Source organism: Engystomops pustulosus, chromosome 5 (genome assembly GCF_040894005.1).
Source record: "Engystomops pustulosus chromosome 5, aEngPut4.maternal, whole genome shotgun sequence".
Classification (NCBI taxonomy): domain Eukaryota; kingdom Metazoa; phylum Chordata; class Amphibia; order Anura; family Leptodactylidae; genus Engystomops; species Engystomops pustulosus.
This window is the reverse complement of record NC_092415.1, coordinates 192,810,274-192,831,611: the sequence shown is the minus strand read 5'-3', so window position 1 is coordinate 192,831,611 and position 21,338 is coordinate 192,810,274. Positions and strand designations below refer to the sequence as shown.

The following is a 21,338-nucleotide window of genomic DNA, read 5'->3' as shown; positions in this document are numbered from 1 at the left end:
ATCTTATCTCCTGTGCATGCAATGGCTAGGGCATCTTATCATTCAACCTATCCAATTTTTTTTCCCTAGTAACTGAGTGCTTGAAACTCATGAGCTGATGCTATACAACTTTACAAATTTTATTAAAATCAAATAATATCTGGATTTTTATTTTATCCCTTTTGCTGGAAAGTTAGAGAACTTTCAACCTTAACTAAGCCAAGCCTGGTCGTAGCGATCCAAAGCGACATGGTGAGCTGGATTGTGTTTGTTATTCAACGCTAAGGCTACATTCACACTGCGTTCACCTCCTCCTCCTCTCCCCGTGCACTGCCGTTGCCCGCTACGGTACGGGCGGGCAACGGCAGTGCACGGGGAGAGGAGGAGGAGGTGAGCGTAGCCCACCCCCGCCCCTCTCCATAGGAAGTTATGGCGCACGGCGCCGTATTACGGGTAAAGATAGGTCCTATCTTTTTCCCGGGTACGGAGCGGAACGGTGCCGCACGTGTGCTGCACCGTACCGCTTCCGTAGGGCGCCGTGCGCCCATTGCCGTCTATGGAGGACTTATATCGGCCGTATATACGTCGCCCGTATATACGTCCTCCATACGTTAGTGTGAATGTAGCCTAAGTAGGACAAAGACTGAATAGTCAATTACTCCGGAACCAAGGATCCTTTCTATGAAGAACCTAAAGCTATCCCTGCCCTAGGGGCTCCTGTGCTTTTTGGGGAATAAAACGTTACATTGTGAATGAGAAAGATCCATAAGTTGTTCTTAAGGTGCATTGTTTTTATCTTTAAGACTCAAATCCTGAAAGTCATCCATGCGAAATATCCAAGGGCTTGTGAGATGTTGCTCCATGTTGTCCAAGAAAATAGTTAGTAATACCCAGACCTGAATGAAATTTTCCAATTAATCAGCATGCTTATGTTCTAAATTACAGCAGATGTTCCTTTATCTAAATATTGGCCTAACTAACCACACGGCATCCGCCTCTTTGTGCCTTTCTACACAGATTGAGGGTTTTGCTCGTAGACTCTGCATTGTCCGCAAAACAATTGTAATACAGGGAATTTATCCTTCTTAGACCAAACTTGGCATTCCGTACCACCTTACCTGGCAGGGATGATGGAGTTTGTTTGTTCGCTCCTGTGTGGGTTTTTGGCTTTGCGTTGCCGTTTCAGCAGAGATGCTTGAAATCCCAACATAGAAGTGAATGAAGCCGATCGGCATTGTTCATTCTCAGAACGCGCTTCTTGTTTGATCTCTGGAGAGGCTCATTTACTTATCAGTGCAATGGAAACATTGATATTTTCAGTAACCTTCACGCGTTGTTGGTTTCCTTTTTCAGATATAAAATCAAAAGTGAGAATTAGAAATTAAATGCCAGAAGTGGAGTGCAATTACGTGACTCTCGTGGTCATGTGGAAGGGATCGGAGGAGACAGTGAACCGTCATTGTTGATTTTGTAAATATACTGTTACTATGATAATTCAAGTGGTTATATGGGAGTCGGACAATGAAGGAACCCGAGACAAGCGCTATGACCTCTTCACTATCCACCAAGCACAGTGCCATACACAGTATTAGTTCTCCAATTCATTTAGCTACCACAAAACACAAATCCACATAAGTGCCCTGAGATGAGAAAGTGGTGTGCACCACTGGCTTGAGATGTTTTATGAGCTAATTGGTGGGGCTGGACCCAAGATCGAAATTGATCCCCAACCTGATCAGGTAGGCTGTAATTGAGATTGGTCAGCCCCTTTGCTTTATCAACACTTGGTGTAAAGGGTTTCAAGAAATATGCACCTTTGTTTCTTTTTCACTAAACTCTTCTAGAAAGTAGTTCTGAAGTCTGAACACAGAAGGAGAGGAAGCTAAAGCTTAACTCCTTAAAGAACTGAATAATATTTAACTTATCCAGCAGGAGACTCCTCTGGTTGAAGCACGCAGTCTATTCCATTGTTGATATGGCATCAGATGGGAAACATATGGTATACCACGTGCACAACCTGACTCAAAGGGATAGAATAGCCCTATATAAAGTCCTCACCATTTTGGAAGTATCATAGAATTATATAGAGTGTTGACAACACAACCTTGATTCACCTTGGGTGCCGATACCACAGTTTTGTGATCAAAGTGGGTACCTAAGATAGGAATAGGGGATACATGTCTCTTGTGCTATATTTTACAGTGTTTCTATATAGTGATTTTATATGGCCTATGATGATATATCTAAAATATCATCAACTGTCTATTGATGGTATCTGTATCTGAAGGTATTTGTCGTAAAGGGGTTTTCACACGACACAAGTTTTATCCACATTATAAAATCTTTACAGCAGGGGAAGAAGGTTTAGCAGGGCTGGTTGTGTGTTATAGTTGAGATGTAGCAGAGCTGGAGTTTATCGTTGTGTTTTATATCCCTCCGATCTCATCATTTTTTATCTCTGATCTGTCTCATCTCTATTTTTCTATGTGTCTGATACTAGTAGAATCTTCAGAACCTAAATAAAAGTGTAGATTAACCTGGACCATGATAATGTAAGCACATTGTCAGTACACAGCATCTCATAGCACGGAGGAATCATGAAGTGTCTGCTTAGAGAGTCCCCGCCCTCACTCTGGAATCTTACACTGACCATCATTGAGTGAAAGGAACTAAAACAGTAATAAAACTGAGTAAAATTGTAAAGTATTGAGTTGAAATGATCTTTATTGTTTAAACATCACTAGGGGGTTAAAATTTAAGGAACTTTCTTTCATGGGCAAACACAAACCTAAAGAACCTATCGTGTACATAACCTGGGGACCGCCTGTATATATATATATATAGAAAGAGATTTATACACAATGGCCCCCCTAACTATGAGACCATGCATTGTTTGGCCATAAAAGACAAAGTCCTATAGATTCTCACAGTTGTAGTTCTTGTATCTTTCTCGGAAGAAATGTCTTCCATCTTTCTTTTCATGTAATCCTGATTGGATTCTTACTTTTCAATTATAAGACACCTTACTGTCAACATTTATTACAAAGACACTTTCAAGGTCGTTCTGCCCACGGGGTGGTTTCAGGTTTCTAGCAGTGATGTGGTAAATGCTTTGGCCTTGTAACGAAGGCCTTAGAAATGGAAATAATAAGTGTAAACACGATGAACAACTGAGACTGTGTATGAACGAAGGGGACGAGAAATTGACCGTTTCTTTTTTTGGATTAGCAATTTTGTTTTTGGATAATTGAAAGTCCTCGTGTACACAGGCTGGAAGCCACCTGAGCTCCTGAAGGCTGGGGGATACATTTTAATTGAGTCGTTTTCTTCTCTCTTAATCTATTTTGCAGCTTTTTTTCCTTTAATCAGATCTCTGTCAAGGTCAAATAGAAATAGTTGTTAGATATTTGAACTTTTTGAAAGTCACCGCAGTAAATTTTTCAAATCCGAAAGTTTTTATGCCTCAAAGAAAATTATTTTCTTGACCGTTTTGCCAAAATTAAGGTAGATAAATGGTGAAGTTTGATTGAGAAGATGTGTGCGAAGAATTCTAATGTACTTTGAGAAAGGATACTTGGGAAAACAAACTAATTATGTTGGGAAAATAAAATAATGGTCACTATACAGTACAGTGTAAAATTAATTCTAGGATTAATGTTTTGACATTTGTGTTCTTCCTATGTAATTACATAAAGAGATGTACACTCACCGGCCACTTTATTAGGTACACCATGCTAGTAACAGGTTGCCTTCAGGTTGCCTTCAGAACTGCCTCAATTCTTCGTGGCATAGATACAACAAGGTGCTGGAAGCATTCCTCAGAGATTTTGGTCCATATTGACATGATGGCATCACACAGTTGCCGCAGATTTGTCGGCTGCACATCCATGATGCCAATCTCCCGTTCCACCACATCCCAAAGATGATCTATTGGATTGAGATCTGGTGACTGTGGAGGCCATTTGAGTACAGTGACCTCATTGTCATGTTCAAGAAACCAGTCTGAGATGATTCCAGCTTTATGACATGGCGCATTATCCTGCTGAAAGTAGCCATCAGATGTTACAGGGTACATTGTGCTCATAAAGGGATGGACATGGTCAGCAACAATACTCAGGTAGGCTGTGGCATTGCAACGATGCTCAATTGGTACCAAGGGGCCCAAAGAGTGCCAAGAAAATATTCCCCACACCATGACACCACCACCACCATCCTGAACCGTTGATACAAGGCAGGATGGATCCATGCTTTCATGTTGTTGACGCCAAATTCTGACCCTACCATCCGAATGTCGCAGCAGAAATCGAGACTCATCAGACCAGGCAACGTTTTTCCAATCTTCTACTGTCCAATTTCGATGAGCTTGTGCAAATTGTAGCCTCAGTTTCTTGTTCTTAGCTGAAAGGAGTGGCCCCGTGTGGTCTTCTGCTGCTGTAGCCCATCTGCCTCAAAGTTCGATGTACTGTGCGTTCAGAGATGCTCTTCTGCCTACCTTGGTTGTAACGGGTGGCGATTTGAGTCACTGTTGCCTTTCTATCAGCTAGAACCAGTCTGCCCATTCTCCTTTGACCTCTGGCATCAACAAGGCATTTCCGCCCACAGAACTGCCGCTCACTGGATGTTTTTTCTTTTTCGGACCATTCTCTGTAAACCCTAGAGATGGTTGTGCGTGAAAATCCCAGTAGATCAGCAGTTTCTGAAATACTCAGACCAGCCCTTCTTGCACCAACAACCATGCCACGTTCAAAGGCACCAAATCACCTTTCTTCCCCATACTGATGCTCGGTTTGAACTGCAGGAGATTGTCTTGACCATGTCTACATGCCTAAATGCACTGAGTTGCCGCCATGTGATTGGCTGATTAGAAATTAAGTGTTAACGAGCAGTTGGACAGGTGTGCCTAATAAAGTGGCCGGTGAGTGCATATGTAGTTGCCTAATTGGTGGAAACAGTCATGTGGCCCTGCACTGACTGCTGGTGTCCAATCAACATCTGATGCCTCTTGAACTGGTACCACCCACTTGGTTGAATACTCATAAATCTCTTTATAAAATTCCAACAGAATGACATAACTTTGTAATGTACACAATAATTTTACATTTGTTTTCTTCGAGCTTCAGCGCCATTCTCTGCCCATAAAGTATAGGAGGAGATTTGCTGCTGGCTGTGATTTTTTTATGTAGTTTGCATTCTGTCCGGCAGTAGTCTGAGCACTGCCTTATTTCATCCCTGGTTGTCTTAATTAATTCCACCACAGTCATCTGTCTCTTTTTAACTTTGTTCTGGGCTGCAGACAAGCTGGCTGTGATGGACTCCTCTACTCATATTCCTCCCCTGCTAGTCTGGTTGGTCAAAGGACCCAATCCAATCACCTTTTGGATCCTGACATAGATATCTCATTATTTCATAAGATGATTGTCTTCCCACTTCCCAGTGTTTACTTTTAGCCTTCCTTGGAGCTTTCTAGCATTTCCTAGACACATGTTTGAGTTTTTGACCTTTGCTTGTCTTCTGTCCATCTTGCTTCTGTACTTCAAAGGCCTTTTGGTTTTGACCCTTATGTTTTTTGTCCTGTCCTGTTTTTTTGTCTCTGTGTTTTCACTTTGGTACAGTAAGAGAGCGTCGACCAGTTGTCACCTACGGTCTATTGAAGGATGGGCAAGTTGAAGGGGGGTCCATTTTTAGGTCTCACTGTCTGTGTCTTTTTCTACCTTTCCATATTATTTTCTGTTCTCTAACAGCAGCATTACAGCGGGATAGTTATTCTTGGTGAAAGCTACTAGTTGCTAAAAGAAACTAGACAAAAGGGTTGTACATATTTGTCATAGTAGTGATCTCCTCTTATGAGGCATCTTAAATCTCTTAATGTCCCATGACCAGGTGCTTTGCCATGTATATATAATGTATGTGTAATTTATGTGGGAATTTTAAAATTTTTGAGCTATTTTTGACTTGAAGCCACCAATTTGTTGTGATTTTGAGAATTTCTAATAATTTATTACACATTTTTGAAATGTAATGAAAAACACACATGACATGGAAACTGTAACGTTGTTGCTTACACAATCATTTCTATAATTTTCCAATATTTATATAGCCAGACATCTGATGTGCTGAATCCATGTACAAATAACTGTCTACATAGTCACTTCTTATACGCATAAATACTAATTTTCATTGCCATTACGTCTCCTTCTCTTGCAGATACCGCTGCCAGTAATAGAGATCAGCTCCACCAATCATCCTGTGAAGGTCGGCCTCTCTGATGCTTTTGTTGTAGTCCATAAGATTCAGCAGATCCCTAGTAAGTCTATTGAATATGAGTCTTCCTAAATTTCACAATTTCACAACAACGACCAATGCTTTAATTTCTTCTGCTTTTATATTCTGATTTTTTATAAATTGATAACAAAGAATGATCAGTAATAATACACTTATACAGATGCCACAGTTTCCTTCAAGTGTACAAGGATCACGCTGATTATACTTCGTGGCACTTTATACTCGAGAGAGGATGATATGTGTAGATATTGCAACTTCATTCATTTTAATATTTTATTAGTTTTCTTTAGTAGACTGAAACAAGGCATCTCAGTGGGAAAGTCTCCAGATATTAGAATACTAGAGAAATGGAAGGATGACTCTGTAACTTTAACATAATTTGAACAGAATAACTGCAGCAAGTTCCATGACTCCTTGCACTTAAGGCCCAGTGCAGAGTGTGAATGAGGAGAACAGGGGGGATAAAGCAGGAGGTTCCTGGCGGTCTTTCCAGTAAAACCGATATACCTATGTAGGAATAAATGAGGGGATAATCTTCTCCCCACTGTTTCTATCAGCAGCATTTTTCTGTATGACACTAAACAAAGCATCTAGGAATTGCAGAGAGGCAGGGCAGAGGTAGGGGTAGGCTCCTGCTGCAGCCAGTTGTCTTATATTCAGGATCTTAAAAAAACATATATATATATGCTATATTCTATCATTAAATATTGTAAGGCAGGATTCATCTGTATTTTGAAGCCATTAAGAAATTCCTCTTTGTAAGGTAAATCATGCAGTAAAAATTCAGCATCAAACCCTGATTTGATTTTTGGTAATTTTTCTTCAGTGCAGATCAAAGGTAGGGCACTACTCATTATATACATGAAAACCCCCTAATTTATTGAATTTCAAATGCATATAGGACATATGGCACCCATATATGTAACACAAACCATTTCCCTAAACAGGTTTACAAACATTTATATTGGCATCAGACAAGACCCCACCTTGCATACAGATCCTTGATCAGCACCACATCTACATACAGACCTTGGAACAGAACCCTAGACCTCTATGTCTACAGATCCCCCCCCCCCCTTTATTGCCAGCAGCATTGAAAGGATTAACACCCACAATTGATGCCACCACTGATTGTGTGTGTTACCAGTGGGTGTTCAGGCACCCTAAACGAAATTGTTTTTAAACCTAAACAAGTCCGCTAATCATTAGTCATATGACCAATGGACATGACATCACCAAAGAAGAAACAAAGTTAGTAAGGCCCATTTATCATATACTGGCACTAAGTACACCAGCGTATGATGTGTCCCCACCCACCGCCATGGACTGTGCCAGTGGGCAAAAAACAGGTCAGATCTGGCATAGAATTGCATCCTAGCCTATAGGCTGCATGGCCCAGCACTGCCCCCTCACCCCCCCACCCAGCATAGAAGACAGAGTAGTCATAATTCCCAGCTCTGCACTGGGAATTGCAACTAAATAAGTGCTTGTATGATAAATCCCACCCTCCAGTGTGTTGTCTGTGCTATCAATTGAGAGGAGAAGAAAGTGGGGAGAGGGTTAATACCCACAATTGGACCTGGCACTAATCATGGGTGTTACCAGTGGTGGTGAGACTGAAGTTGATCTGCAACTACTGGCTAGAGTTCGGGTTCAGGCTTGGGGACCCACAACCCACAATATTCGCAACAATGTTATTAAATTGGGTGTCAGACTTTCACTAATCTCATAAATTGAAGTGTCATTTGACGGCCATTTTCAAATAATGATCACTGGTCAGTGTTTTTGGACCCTCACCAATCATCTACTTAGGGTAACTTATGGTAAGGATATTGTAGCCCAACTATAATAATCCCAGAAAACCCTTTAAAAGAGTACCTGTCACCCTAAAAAACGTGCTTAAACAGTGTTAAACTGCTAGCTTTATCAGAACCCTCCGACAAAGGTAGCAAACACTGCACAACCATACCATCAGAATGTCGGACCGAGCACACAGCGGTCCGGCGTATTCATGAGGAGGTGGTCCGAGGCGCAGCATCTTTTTCCCCCAGACTGCCCCTCCCACACCATAGGCCGGCAGTGGCTGCCAAGCTTCCTGGGCCAGTCACCGCCTCCTCGGACCACCCCCCTCATGAATATGCTGGACCGCTGTGAGCTTGGTCCAGTGTTCCGAGGCTATGGCGTTGCAGTGTTTGCTAGCTTTATCAGAGGGTTCTGGGGTATTCATGCGTAGGCGGTTAGTCACTGCTTCTTCCCCAGACCACCCCTCCCACAACATAGGCCGGCAATGACTGCCAGGCTTCATGCGGCAGTCACCACCTCCTAGGACTGGCCCCTCATGGATACGCCAGACCACTGTAAGCTTGGACCGGCATTCCGAGTCTATGGAGCTGCAGTGTTTGCTGGCTTTATTGGAGGCTTCGGCTAAAGCTACCAGTTTATACTACTTTAGTATTAATACTTTAGTAATCCGCTCCTAATGCATTTTTTAAGGTGACATGCCCTCTTTAAGTTGTAGATATTAACTCACACTTGCCAATTTCTTTACATGATTTCAGGAATTACGTCTCATCATTAGGAAATAATGGAGGACTTTAGACCTAAATATGTTTTTAAACTAGATGATAATGAGAAAAATGTCTATTTATTAGATTTTTTGGAAATGACGCTTTACATGTTATATTTTGGCAGATGTCCGCAGGAGAACAATCTTTGAATATCACAGGGTGGAGCTAGATATGGCTCGGATCACCAACTACTCCGCAGTGGAGATGTTGCCTCTTCCAAGTAAGTGAGCGGCCTGCTGGATACAGTAATATGTCACCATTGGAAGGACACTTCAGTCCATTGATTTAATGAGCTGTGAAGTGGCTCCGAGTATGAAGAATTATCTTAATGGAAGAAGTGTCTGAGAAAACATATAGGTTGTGTATATCATCCTCAGAATAGACAAGCAGAAGATATATTATACAGCCTTACGCCTAATCATATATGCATTGTGTATCACCCATGTCACATCCTCATATAGATGAATGTACTTATTCCATTTCAATATTATTTTATGGATTTATGTTAGATAAGTATAGAAGAAAAGATGTGGCGAGGCAATATAATTACAGTGTAAAATGTCAGCTGATTTAACCTGACAAGTATTTTAATATAATATACTCCTGAAGGTAAGGAGGTGATTTTTCATACATTCGGTCTGTTCGTGTTTTTTTGTTGCTTTGGCTTTAGCACAATGTAAAGTCCTCGGAATGTGTTGGACATTGTCAATGGAGAATCCTACATTCCCACCGAAAACTATGGCATTGAAATTGGCTTCTTTTAAATACAGGTTCCTTTCATTTGAAATTTGATTTGTATATTAGGTCCGCCCCTGAGGATCTCAGAAAGCTCAAAAGAAGAGTGTAAAAAGGAGGCCATCAATGAGTGAAGGACTTGGTTTGGTTTTGTCCTCCACACAACATCATGATAGTTTGGTCTATTTCTGATACTCTTGTTTGCTAACAACGCAAAGGATTCAAAAAGACGAACAGACCAAAGATCATTGACAGAAATGGTGGGACAGAATCTCTTCCAGATCTAAAAGTCTTCGACATTGGGCAACACCTCAAGATAACTCATTGGCGTATCAGAGCTTGCGTGCCAACTTTTTGGTGTAGAAGCCCTGAAATAATGGCAATTTCTTGTGCAGCACAAATAATTGTGATTATGTCCCCTTTATGCCAACTGTATGCCAAGTGGGCATGGTGGGGGGTGAAGGAGGTGTTCCTGCCCCTGCATATGCTCACTACCTATAGCCTGTGCCAGTTTAGGCCTGAAAGGGTGTGGGCTAAAGAACAATTCCATACCAGGTTGATAGGTTGATACATCAGGAGGCCAGAGCCTCCTAATATTTCCTGCGCACATGAGTGGCACATCTTACACTGGCACACCATACACCCACGTTTGATAAATGACCCCCTTTGATTTCCTTTAGAATGCCGGAGAAGTTTTGACAAAGTATAATCTAATATGTAGAAACCTCCCCATAGATGATGTTTCCGTCTGCCTTTAGGATGGACTAAGAGGGGAATAAAGTCGAATGAAGATGCAGATCCATCAAGTCCAACCTATAATCCTAATGTGTTAAGCTCCTCTTGAACTTGTCCAGTGTATCAGCCATCACAATATCTGTAGTTCCATAGCCTCCGGCCCAAGCCTCCAGCTTTCAGAAAATCTATCTGTATTATTATACACACCAATAATATAGTACTTCCCTCTTCAATATTAATATACTATCCTCCTCAGCGTTGATTACTTTACAGAGCTTAGTATCATCCCCAAATACTTTAATTCTACTCTGTAAACCCTCAATGACGTCTTTAATAAAAAAAAAATTTAAGAGGACCCACAAACCCCTTTAAGCCTGAAATTCGATATAAATAATAAAATCAATACATTTAGAATCCCGTCGGATTGCATTATCTCAAATCTTGTAAAATAACATTGTAAAGATGACTCTAATCCCAGAGCTCCTTGGTGGTGATGTTATAAAACTGTCATAAATATACATTGAATTGCTGCACAGATGATGCAGTCATATTGAGGGATATTGAGAATATTTTATGTGGCGGAGATATTGCAGGTGGCGAGCGCGTGTGACGGAGCCATTCCGAGGAGCGATCACTGGCTGGAAAGAAACATTTCCCTGTTATTGTTTTCACTTGGGTGGATTTAGCAGCACATAGCATTACGCCTCAGCCTCCCTTATTGCTAGCAATAAGGAAGATATGAAATGCAAAAATATAACCAAAGGATGTACGATTTTACGGAATTGAGACGGAATTTATACTATTGTTTCACTCTCATTGTAGCCAATGGCTAAAAACCGATGCAATCTGTAATGTTTACTTACAAGAGATAACGGAATGGAAGCTAATGTAATAATCTGAGATTATATTTAATGGGGCACATTTATCAGGGCTTATGCACCAGTTCTCTAGTGGTGGCAGCTGCTGCGGGGAAGGGGTACAATCATATGATAGATGTGCCCCAATATCTACAATGTTAAGGGAGATTTATCATGCGCTGCCGTTTAGTGCACCAGCGTGTGATACAATCCCCGCCCCCCTGGCACCTCCCGGATTTATCAGTGAGATAGATAGATGTGAGATAGATAGATGTGAGATAGATAGATAGATAGATAGATAGATGTGAGATAGATAGATGTGAGATAGATAGATGTGAGATAGATAGATGTGAGATAGATAGATAGATAGATAGATAGATAGATAGATAGATAGATAGATAGATAGATAGATAGATGTGAGATAGATAGATGTGAGATAGATAGATATGAGATAGATAGATATGAGATAGATAGATGTGAGATAGATGTGAGATAGATAGATGTGAGATAGATAGATGTGAGATAGATAAATAGATGTGAGATAGATAGATAGATAGATAGATAGATAGATAGATAGATAGATAGATATGAGACAGACATTGATTGAAAGATAGTGAGATAGATAGACAGAGCTGATACTTCATATAACAATATATAGATAGATGTGATAAGATAAGAAGCTTTCTATATTCCATGATAAGTGACTGATGCCGCTCTTTCCTGTGTCTCCCCTCAGCTTGTCTCCAGTATAATAGCTGTGACTCCTGTGTCCGCTCCCAGATTGGTTTCAACTGCAGCTGGTGCAAAAATCTCAAAAGGTAAAGTGTGACTGACTGTCCCGGTGTCATTATGTCTCCAGTCCTCAGATACAGGGACTGTATATCCTATTACTGCCGGTATTACTGCTGTGTGTGATCTGCGCTTATAGTGGATTCTGTCTTTTCGGAGGAGAGACCTCATTTATCTTTCTCACTCGCTGACGTCTGTAAATGGACCTGCCTAGAGGGTCTCGCGGCTTCTTATACCTGTCACTATGTCACTTTACTGGAGGGATCCTGCCCCTTGTAAAAAACACAAAGCCAAAATGTAAAAAAAACTTGAAATCACAGAAACTAATTTATTTTCATTGATGGAAACAATTCCTCCATGTATTACTCATTGCTGGGTAGTCATCAGGGCTTTTGCATGTTTTAGCCAAAAACAATGGGAGGAATTGTGATAATTTTCCTCTTTTCTTCACCTTCACACCAAGTGGGTGTTCAGGGGTGCGGAGGGGCCGTACCCAGCAGCAGAATGGGGGTTCCTGATCCCTAGCTATAGCCTGTGCAGGTTAAAGCATAATTTATGTAGAATTGCTGACAGATGCAAGAAGGGCACGAGGGAACATCGTACACTGCTGCATCGTGTATGATAGCCAACCCCAATTACCTTTATATTCCTTCTGCTCTATGATATGTTGCATTCAGATATGATACTATGTACAATCTGCTCAGCTCCTCCTGCTCTATAACATGCTGCTTGCAGATAGGACACTATGTACAATCTGCTCAGCCCCTCCTGCTCTATAACATGCTGCCTGCAGATAGAACATTGTATACAATCTGCTCAGCTCCTGCTCTATAACATGCTGCCTGCAGATAGGACACTATGTACAATATGCTCCTCCTGCTCTATAACATGCTGCCTGCAGATAGGACACTAAGCACAATTTGATCAGCTCTTCCTGCTCTATAACATGCTGCTTGCAGATAGGACACTATGCACAATCTGCTCAGCTCCTCCTGCTCTATAACATGCTGCCTGAAGATAGGACACCATGTACAATCTCCTCCTGCTCTATAACATGCTGCCTGCAGATAGGACACTATGTACAATCTCCTCAGCTCCTCCTGCTCTATAACATGCTGCCTGTAGATAGGACACTATGTACAATCTGCTCCTCCTGCTCTATGACATGCTGCCTGCAGATAGGACACTATGTACAATCTGCTCAGCTCCTCCTGCTCTATAACATGCTGCTTGCAGATAGGACACTATGCACAATCTGCTCAGCTCCTCCTGCTCTATAACATGCTGCCTGCAGATAAGACACTATGTACAATCTGCTCAGCTCCTCCTGCTCTATAACATGCTTCCTGCAGATAAGACAATATTGTACAATCTGCTCAGCTCCTCCTGCTCTATAACAGATTGCATGTTAACTGTAATGAATTTCTTTTAAACATTGGGGGTCATTTATCATATTTCCCTTTTGTTTCTCTGTGATTTACACCCTTTCTGGCTTGACTGGAGTGTTTTTGCGCAATTATTTGTGCCCTTTGAGGCAATATTAAATGAGGAGTAAACATTTAAAAGCAGGAAAAATAGAAAGACGAATTAGGTGCAATCCAGGATCACTTCTACACGCCTTTACCAGTGCACTACTGGAAAAAAGGGGCAAACATTTGTGCAAATACCCAAATGCGCCCTTTTTGCAACATTTGTTTCAAATTTGTCTCTAAAATGTCGCACAAATGTCTCAAGTGACTTCTTTCCATTTTCTACTTTTTCCTTAAGTATGGTTTCGTCTGGAGTTTTTGCGCCAAAAATGTTGCAAATTTGAAAAGATAAACATCATTTGCGACATTTAGCGACATCTGGAATAGAAGATAAATGTGTCTTACCGTAGATAAACAAATGGGCTTCGGACTTCAGTGCACATTTCAAAAAGTCCCCCAAAATGCACAAAAATTGCACTGCACCAAAAAAAAGTCTCAAAAAAGACATGAAAAGGAAGAAAAACAATGATAAATGAGCCCCATGTGTATTATCTGTACACGGTAGGATTTTTGAGGACTGTACACCAAGCACTTACATGCAGTCAGTGTCGGACTGGCCCACCAGAGGATCCTCTGGTGGGCACCAGCTCAACCCAGTCTTGAACCCCAGAGGTCCATCAGAAAACAACACAATTTGGAGACTGCTAGAGTATATTTCCTGGGGGATAATGAAGAGTGGGCACCCAGATTGATTTTCTCTGGTGAACCTAAGGAAACCCAGTCCGACACTTCATACAGTTACTTTAGTATTTTCACCCCTACGAAACATGGTTAAATATGGGTCTTATTCACACATTTTGCTCTGTAAAATATTTGACCTTTCACATAAAGATAAACTTTCTGGTTCTGGATTAGTAAATTATAATAATTACCGAAGAAAAATGGGATTTAATATTAGGTTTGCTCAGATCTGTGTTGGCGGAAAGCATCGGAGTGTATGTTCTTTTCCATAATGTAATGTGCATATTATTTGCATATTTACGGTGGCTGTTGGAGCAGCGTCACTGATCCATGTGGATATTCTGCTCACAGTTATACGGCTGAATTATATCTCATGAAGTTGTTGGGTTGGATCATGCGCTTCACTGGGTGGATGCAAATGATTTAGGCCACCGTTCCGGACGCACAGATGTTCTTGTAGCTTCAAGTTGCAATGGAGTTAAGCAATAGGAGGCATATTAAACTTCTTAGTAACTATGAACAATATTGTTTCATTTCCTTTGGGTATGGGGTTGGGCATATCAACCTCTTGAGCAAAAACATGGTAGTTCCAGCACTCATTCCATGTGGGTCTGACTACTGAGGTTTTGTCTCAAGAGTGGGGATCCCCAACCTTCATATAATGGCAGCAGTGAGTAAGGTGATGGCACATTTACTAAGGGTCCGTCGAACGGATTTCCATCGGGTTTCCCGCATTTTTCCGTTTTGCGCTGAATTGCCACAGGTTTTTGTCGCATGCGATCGGATTGTGGCGCATCGGCCCAGCGCCGGCTTTCATGCAACACAAATCGGGGGTGTGGCCTTCAGACAAACTGACTGATTCGGACAAACCGCGGAATATAAAAATCAAATTGTGTCGCAAGATCAGCACTCACATGCACCGGGAAGAAGAAGGTGAACTCTGGCGGACCTCAACGGGGAAGCGACACATACAGGAAATTGGACGCACAATCTTAGTGAATCGCGGCAGCTCCGAATCCTCGTCTGACATTCTGGATCGGCGGCGTCAACGGGGCAGGTAAGTAAATGTGCCCCAATATCTCTCTCCAATGCCATATCTTCCACTGTGGATTTGTCATAAAGATACGAAAGCTCTTATAAGAGAGCGTTAGTATTGAAGGAAATCTACCATCAAGATCCATCCTGATAAACCAGGGACACTTACTCATAGATTCAGGCACCGTGACTGTGGTAGCTTGTTATATTTGTTGGCCTCCTTCCTTCAAAAAACAACATTATTGCTAATTAGCTCTGAAGGGCTCCAGAGCCCCCCAGGACTGTAGCTTCACAGGCTGTTACATTGTGCAAGGAGCACTTCCCCCTCCCATTGTGTCCTGAAACTTTCTCTGCTGCAGTGAGATTACATCAGGTAGAGAGGGGCAAGTGATGAGGGAGCATAGGGGGAGACAGTGTAACAGCCTGTGAAGCTACAGCACAGAGGGGCTCAGGTAACACCCGCAGGAGCCCTTCAAAATCTTTAGCATATTTTTAAAAGTTGATTTTAGAAGGAGGCCATGAATAACAAATATAAGAAGATTACCACAGTCCCGGTGCCTGGGTCTATGAGTAATGTCCCTGGTTTATCAGGATGGATTTTTGAAGGTAGATTTACTTTAATAATACCAGAATCATAAACAAGCTGTGCAATCCATATAAATATCATACATACATTACAGTATGTCTGGGTACTGTCCATGGTGCTGAATGGACCAAATGGGTCACATTTACTAGGAATAGTACAGTCTGTACTATGTGCAGTTTGCCTGTGTGGTGTGCAGGGGGCGCCGGATTCAGGATTTCTGCCGCCCCCGTTCTTCTTGAGCCTGGTGCCCTCTGCACTGTTTTTTTTGGTGCACCTTTAACATGGGGCGTGTGTCACAGGATAGGGCCTAACATGCTGATCGGTGGGAGTCTCAGTGATGAGACCCCCACATATCATGATAACGGGGGTCCAAGGTACTCCACGAGATGAGCAGATCAGACGACCGTGCATGTCTGTTCTGCTCCATTCATCTCTACGGAGCGGATGGAGATCCTATGGATGCGGCCTAACTTGTTTTGTGGGAAATCCCCTTAAAGACAAGAATTTTCTCACAAGCAGGGGAGTAACTTAGGAGCCCATAAGGCTTCTCTTCCTATCCTATAATTTACACTTCTGGACATAACCCATTGGGGAGATTTATCATAAGTCTCTCAGAGCAGAACTGTTCTAGTTGCCCATGGCAACCAATCAGAGCTCAGCTTTCTTGTTCTCACAGCTGCTTATAACATTAACCCCTTAACGCGGAAGCCACTTTTCACCTTCCTGACACGGCCCATTTTTTCAAATCTGCCCTGTGTCACTACAAGTGGTTATAACTTTGGAACGCTTTAACATATCCAAGTGATTTTGAAATTGTTTTCTCGTGACACATTGTACTTCATGTTAGTTACAAAATTTTGGTGGTATGTTTTGCGTTCATTTATGAGAAATCAGATATTTGCTGGAAATTTTGAAAAATTCTCAATTTTCGAAATTCAAAATGTTCTACTTTTTCCACATATTTGTCATAACACCGAAAAACATAATAACTAACATTCACCGAATGTGTACTTCATGCCTTTTGCGATACCAAATATGTGGGAGGTTTTGGTGATTTTCAGGTTTTTGTACTTTATTAGATGTGTATAGGGAATGTTTGTGTTTAGGGGACTTTAACTTTATTTAATTAATTCTTTTTATTAAAATGTGTGTTTATTTAGTGTTTTTAACTTTTTTTCTTTACTTTTACAGGTTAGCTTGAACAAGCAATCCACTGATCGCTTGTTCAAGCTATTCTTCACCTAATATAGTGCAATACAGATGTATTACACTGTATTATGTGACACACTGAGCATGCTCAGTGTGTCACAGCTGGGTTCTGCCAGAAGGCAGGACCCAGCTCCCCGGAAGCAGATCGCACTGGCAGTCCCGGGGCTGCGATCGGAGCCACGGACCCCCCAGTTAAATGCCCCTGACCTGTTAGGGGTTAACACCCGCGATCGGAGAAATCTCCGATCGTGGGTGTTAGAAGCGGGTGTCGGCTATAATATATAGCTTCCTGAATGAAGCCGGCGCCAGAACTTTGACCTACTATTACTGCATTTTGCGGGAACGCACATCCCGCCATGCAGTAATGGTACGTCAAATGTCGGGAAGGGGTTAAAGCTGAGCTCTGATCTGTTTCCATAGGCAACTAGAACAGTTTACCTCAGAAACTTGATGATAAATCTCCCCCAAAACATGTGTATCCTATATGTGTCTATATACCTATAGCTTGTGCTGTAAATTACTTGCATTTCTGAGAAATGACTGTAGCTGAGGTAATGGTGGACAAGTCTTTATACAAAACCATGTAGATTGTTCTCATAGCTGTGGACTAGACCCGTGTGTCCCACACCGAGCTGCAGAATCTGTAGTAGAGGTGTTACCCGTCATGGTAAATATAACGCCCAGAATATCCAGTCACTGCCGGACCACACAAAGGACCATTTACTTATCCTGTCCGGTAACTCTGTGGCAGAATAGAAACTTCTTAGGGTTTATTTAACCCTTGAGGCCACTTAGTACTCTACGCCAAATGTCCAAAATTATCCATAAACTTTATTTCATAAAATATAAACAATAAAACCCTTAATACAAAAAGAAAAAATATCCCCCTGTACCGAAAAAAACGGGATCCGAAAGATAATGAGGAGATTTATCACCACGATGTCTGGTTTCTTGTTCTACTCTTTGGGTGATCTTTTATCTTTATTTTTCTTCCTTTTTTTTCTGTCTTTTTTGAGACATTTTTTTTTTGCGAATTGCAATTTTTGAGACTTTTTGAAATGTGCTCTGAAGTCCCACGGACATTAGTTTATCGTCAGTAAAACACATTTATCTTTTATTCCAGATGTGCTAAATGTGCTTTTCGAATTGTCTTAAATTTGCAACATTTTTTGGCGCAAAAAACTCCAGACGAAACCATTCGTACGGAAAACGTAGAAAATGGAAAGAAGTGACTTGAGACATTTGTATGACAAAAAAACATTTAACACAAGGAAAAAGTAAGACGGATAAATAACCAAAGAAGCAGACAGAAAAAAAAGACAAAAGGCACAAAGAAACGGACTTGGCGCAGCATATGATAGATGTGTCCTATTGTCTCAACTAATGTTGCCCCCCGCCCACTGGCAACCCCAGAAGCTGCACTGCACAACATGGGGCACTTGTATGACAGGTCCGCCTAAGCATAGAATTGCGCGATAGGTGCTCAGGTGCTGGGCAGGAACGTCCCGCACTGTCCTAATCAGCCGTCGGCCATGCCCTCCTTCACATCCCTCCACTCCCATTTTTGGTGTGGAGGTGACGTAAGTGGGGAAATAGGTGCAATTCCTTGCCTTATACGAGAAATTGCGCCTATTTCAGGAAACTGGCACACAAGTCCTGCTAAATGTGACCCACAGGACCACATTAATCACAGCTTGTACACCTGAAAACAGGATTACAAGCCATGATTTAGTCACAATACCTGACGCAGAGTGGGAAAATGTGGTTGGGTGGGGAAGAGGGGTGGTGCCAGGTGGTGCGGTGCTCCTGCCCTGAATATGCGTACTACCTGAATGGGTGCAGACTATCACGCAATTCTACGCCAAAAGAGGCCTAATGGAGCAGCACAATGCTGAACTGCGCTGCCGCCACTGGGATTTATCTGAACGCCAGAGAGTCCAGGGCATGCCAGGCTTCGGTGGCATATGTCACAGGATAGGGGAAAACAATCTGATTGGTGGGCTCCAACTGCTGAGATCCAGATGCTGAGCACTCCCATCAATACAATGGGGCATCAGGGCTCATGCCTAACCTACCGCTCCATCAATTAGTAGGAACAGGACCTCCATTCTTGTGATCCCAGCAGTCTTGCCCCCATCAATTAGATTGTTATCCTCTGCCCTGTGGATAGGGGATAACAATGTATCTTAAAATGTTCCAGATCACCACTTAACTCCAGTAAAATGACTGGTGCACGGACTAAACCCAACGCCAGGAAGAGAGATGCATTGCCGAAAAAAGTCAATTCAGCATGCGGAACAAATTCCTCAGCAATTCTTAGTTTTATTTGTTAGTAAAACGTCATCCAATACATTGTGACAAGTACAGAAAAGAGCACAGATCGACGCATTTTGGCAATGTAAAGCCATGGTCTTGATCAAGACTAAGGCTTTATATAGCCGAAAGGTGTTTCGAACATTTGATGAATTATAGCTCTTCTAAGGGGTAGATCATGGAGCTTATGAATAATAGGCCATGGTTTAGCTTAGACTGATTGGATATTTTACCCCCTCACAGTTGTACATTAATTTTTGGTAGAATGTTACATAACGCAGCAGCCTCTCTGCCAATATCCGGCACAGTATTTGGGATAACATTGAGCATTATCTCTTCTCTCTTACAATGTGCACAGTGTTATCATCATTTCCTATGAGCCGAACTCGAATCATTTCCTAAAAAAACACATAGAAACAGGTAAATTATTAATAGCTAAATGTGAAAGTTACTTCCGATAAGAGAAGATAACGGAAGGGGAGTTTATGGAGCGTAAAATTGTTCTCCACCCAATATCTTCACATCCTTTTTCGAGGGCTGTTTTAATGTAACAAGATAATTTGTGTGCACAAACTGCATGAAGCTGGACGGGAATTTGCATGTAATAATGGAAGATTTGATATTCCAGGCAGGCAGCCTTCATTCACAGGAGCAAAAAATAGCAGCTCGAGAAAATATTAAGAGAACAATGTTCTGACTCCAACACTACAACCTCCCGGTAAAGATGTTAATGAGAGCGACTGTACGAGCCGGGGAAAGGGATGACAGCTTCAATAATAACAGCAAATAGTTTTATTTTTATTTCACTTTTTCATATTAACTCATACAATGCAGAGAGAAGGGTAGAGGGATTAAAGAAAAATGCCAAGATTAACCCTTTGTGCCCACTCCTAGTAAATCATCATCCTCACGGATGAACCTGAACTTTCTGCCGCATGAGGCGAGCTATAGGACCGTGCCCCCTCCCCATCCAGTAGTAATGTATCAGTTTTTTTTTTTAGTAAGTGTGTTCTCTATGTAGAACTTTTAAGCGTCAAGTTCTGCGACTTCTCCCCTGATGTTGCCCCCATCTTGCTGCAGATAGTGCTGCCTGAGGCAAGAGGCTCAACTCACCTCATGCCTGGGGCACCCCTTGTCACCCTTCAGCCTTCAGAACATTGCTGTCAGCACCTGTCCAGCAATCGCGCAACCACAACCAGGCTTGGTGCTAGCTGTCAGACTAGGTAGGTGGTGACGAACTCACCCTGCGACGTCGCTGCGGGCTAAGGCCCTGCCTAAAGCAGATAAACTGCCCTGGTAAGGGCGAACCCACTATCAGGAACCTAACTGACGGTCCCTGAGCGACCCTACAAGATGACAGGGAAAACCTACTTCGTCTGGCAGCTGCTGGATGGTGGAGCGGACAGGTAACCGGAATACAGATATAGGTCAGTGTTCACACTGGTAACAGAAACCAACACTAGACAGACAGGAAGGTGGGGTCACATTAGGAGATAAACGATACTGAGGGACAAACAACAGATACAGACAGACAAGCGGAGTCAAACAAACCGGGTCAAAACCAAGATGGCGGCAAAGGTACAGATTTGTATAGCAAATAGAATGGTCAGTAGGCAAAGCAGAAGTCAATACACAGAATAGCAAGAAACGCAAGAGCACTAGATACACAGATAGACTGCAATAACCAGCACCAGATGAAGGGGCTGAGCAGAATATAAGGCAGTAATGGACACTGCCTCCAGCACTGACTGTCGTGTAAGGGGGAAAAAAGCCTCAAAGGGGTTGTCTGATTTTATTGGTGGGCTGGGGTTGGCTGTGAAAAAAAGATATCTATATTTACCTCCCTCGGCCCTCCCGGTGTTCCGCACAGCTGTCCGTCAATGCCGTGTCCCTATTTATTTACAGGAGCATGGCAGCTCCGTTCTGACTACTTCCGGCGGTACGGCATGCCCACCCATCTCCTGTCCCAGTGCCTGCTAAAGTGCTGGGACCTAGGAATGGCTGGGAGTTCCAGCTGGGTGGCGTTGCTAAAGGGGATGTT

At 42.3% G+C, this 21,338-nt stretch overlaps 1 protein-coding gene across 1 annotated transcript in view; it reads left to right on the top strand.

Annotated features, from left to right (window-relative positions):
- The window catches only part of PLXDC2 (plexin domain containing 2), a 282,435-nt gene that overhangs the window by 205,551 nt on the left and 55,546 nt on the right, over positions 1 to 21,338 (top strand). Inside the window, exons 7-9 of the mRNA XM_072154195.1 lie at positions 6,184 to 6,283; positions 8,953 to 9,048; positions 11,892 to 11,973. Coding sequence (XP_072010296.1) covers positions 6,184 to 6,283; positions 8,953 to 9,048; positions 11,892 to 11,973 — 278 coding nt within the window. The remainder of the gene's footprint in view (positions 1 to 6,183; positions 6,284 to 8,952; positions 9,049 to 11,891; positions 11,974 to 21,338) is intronic.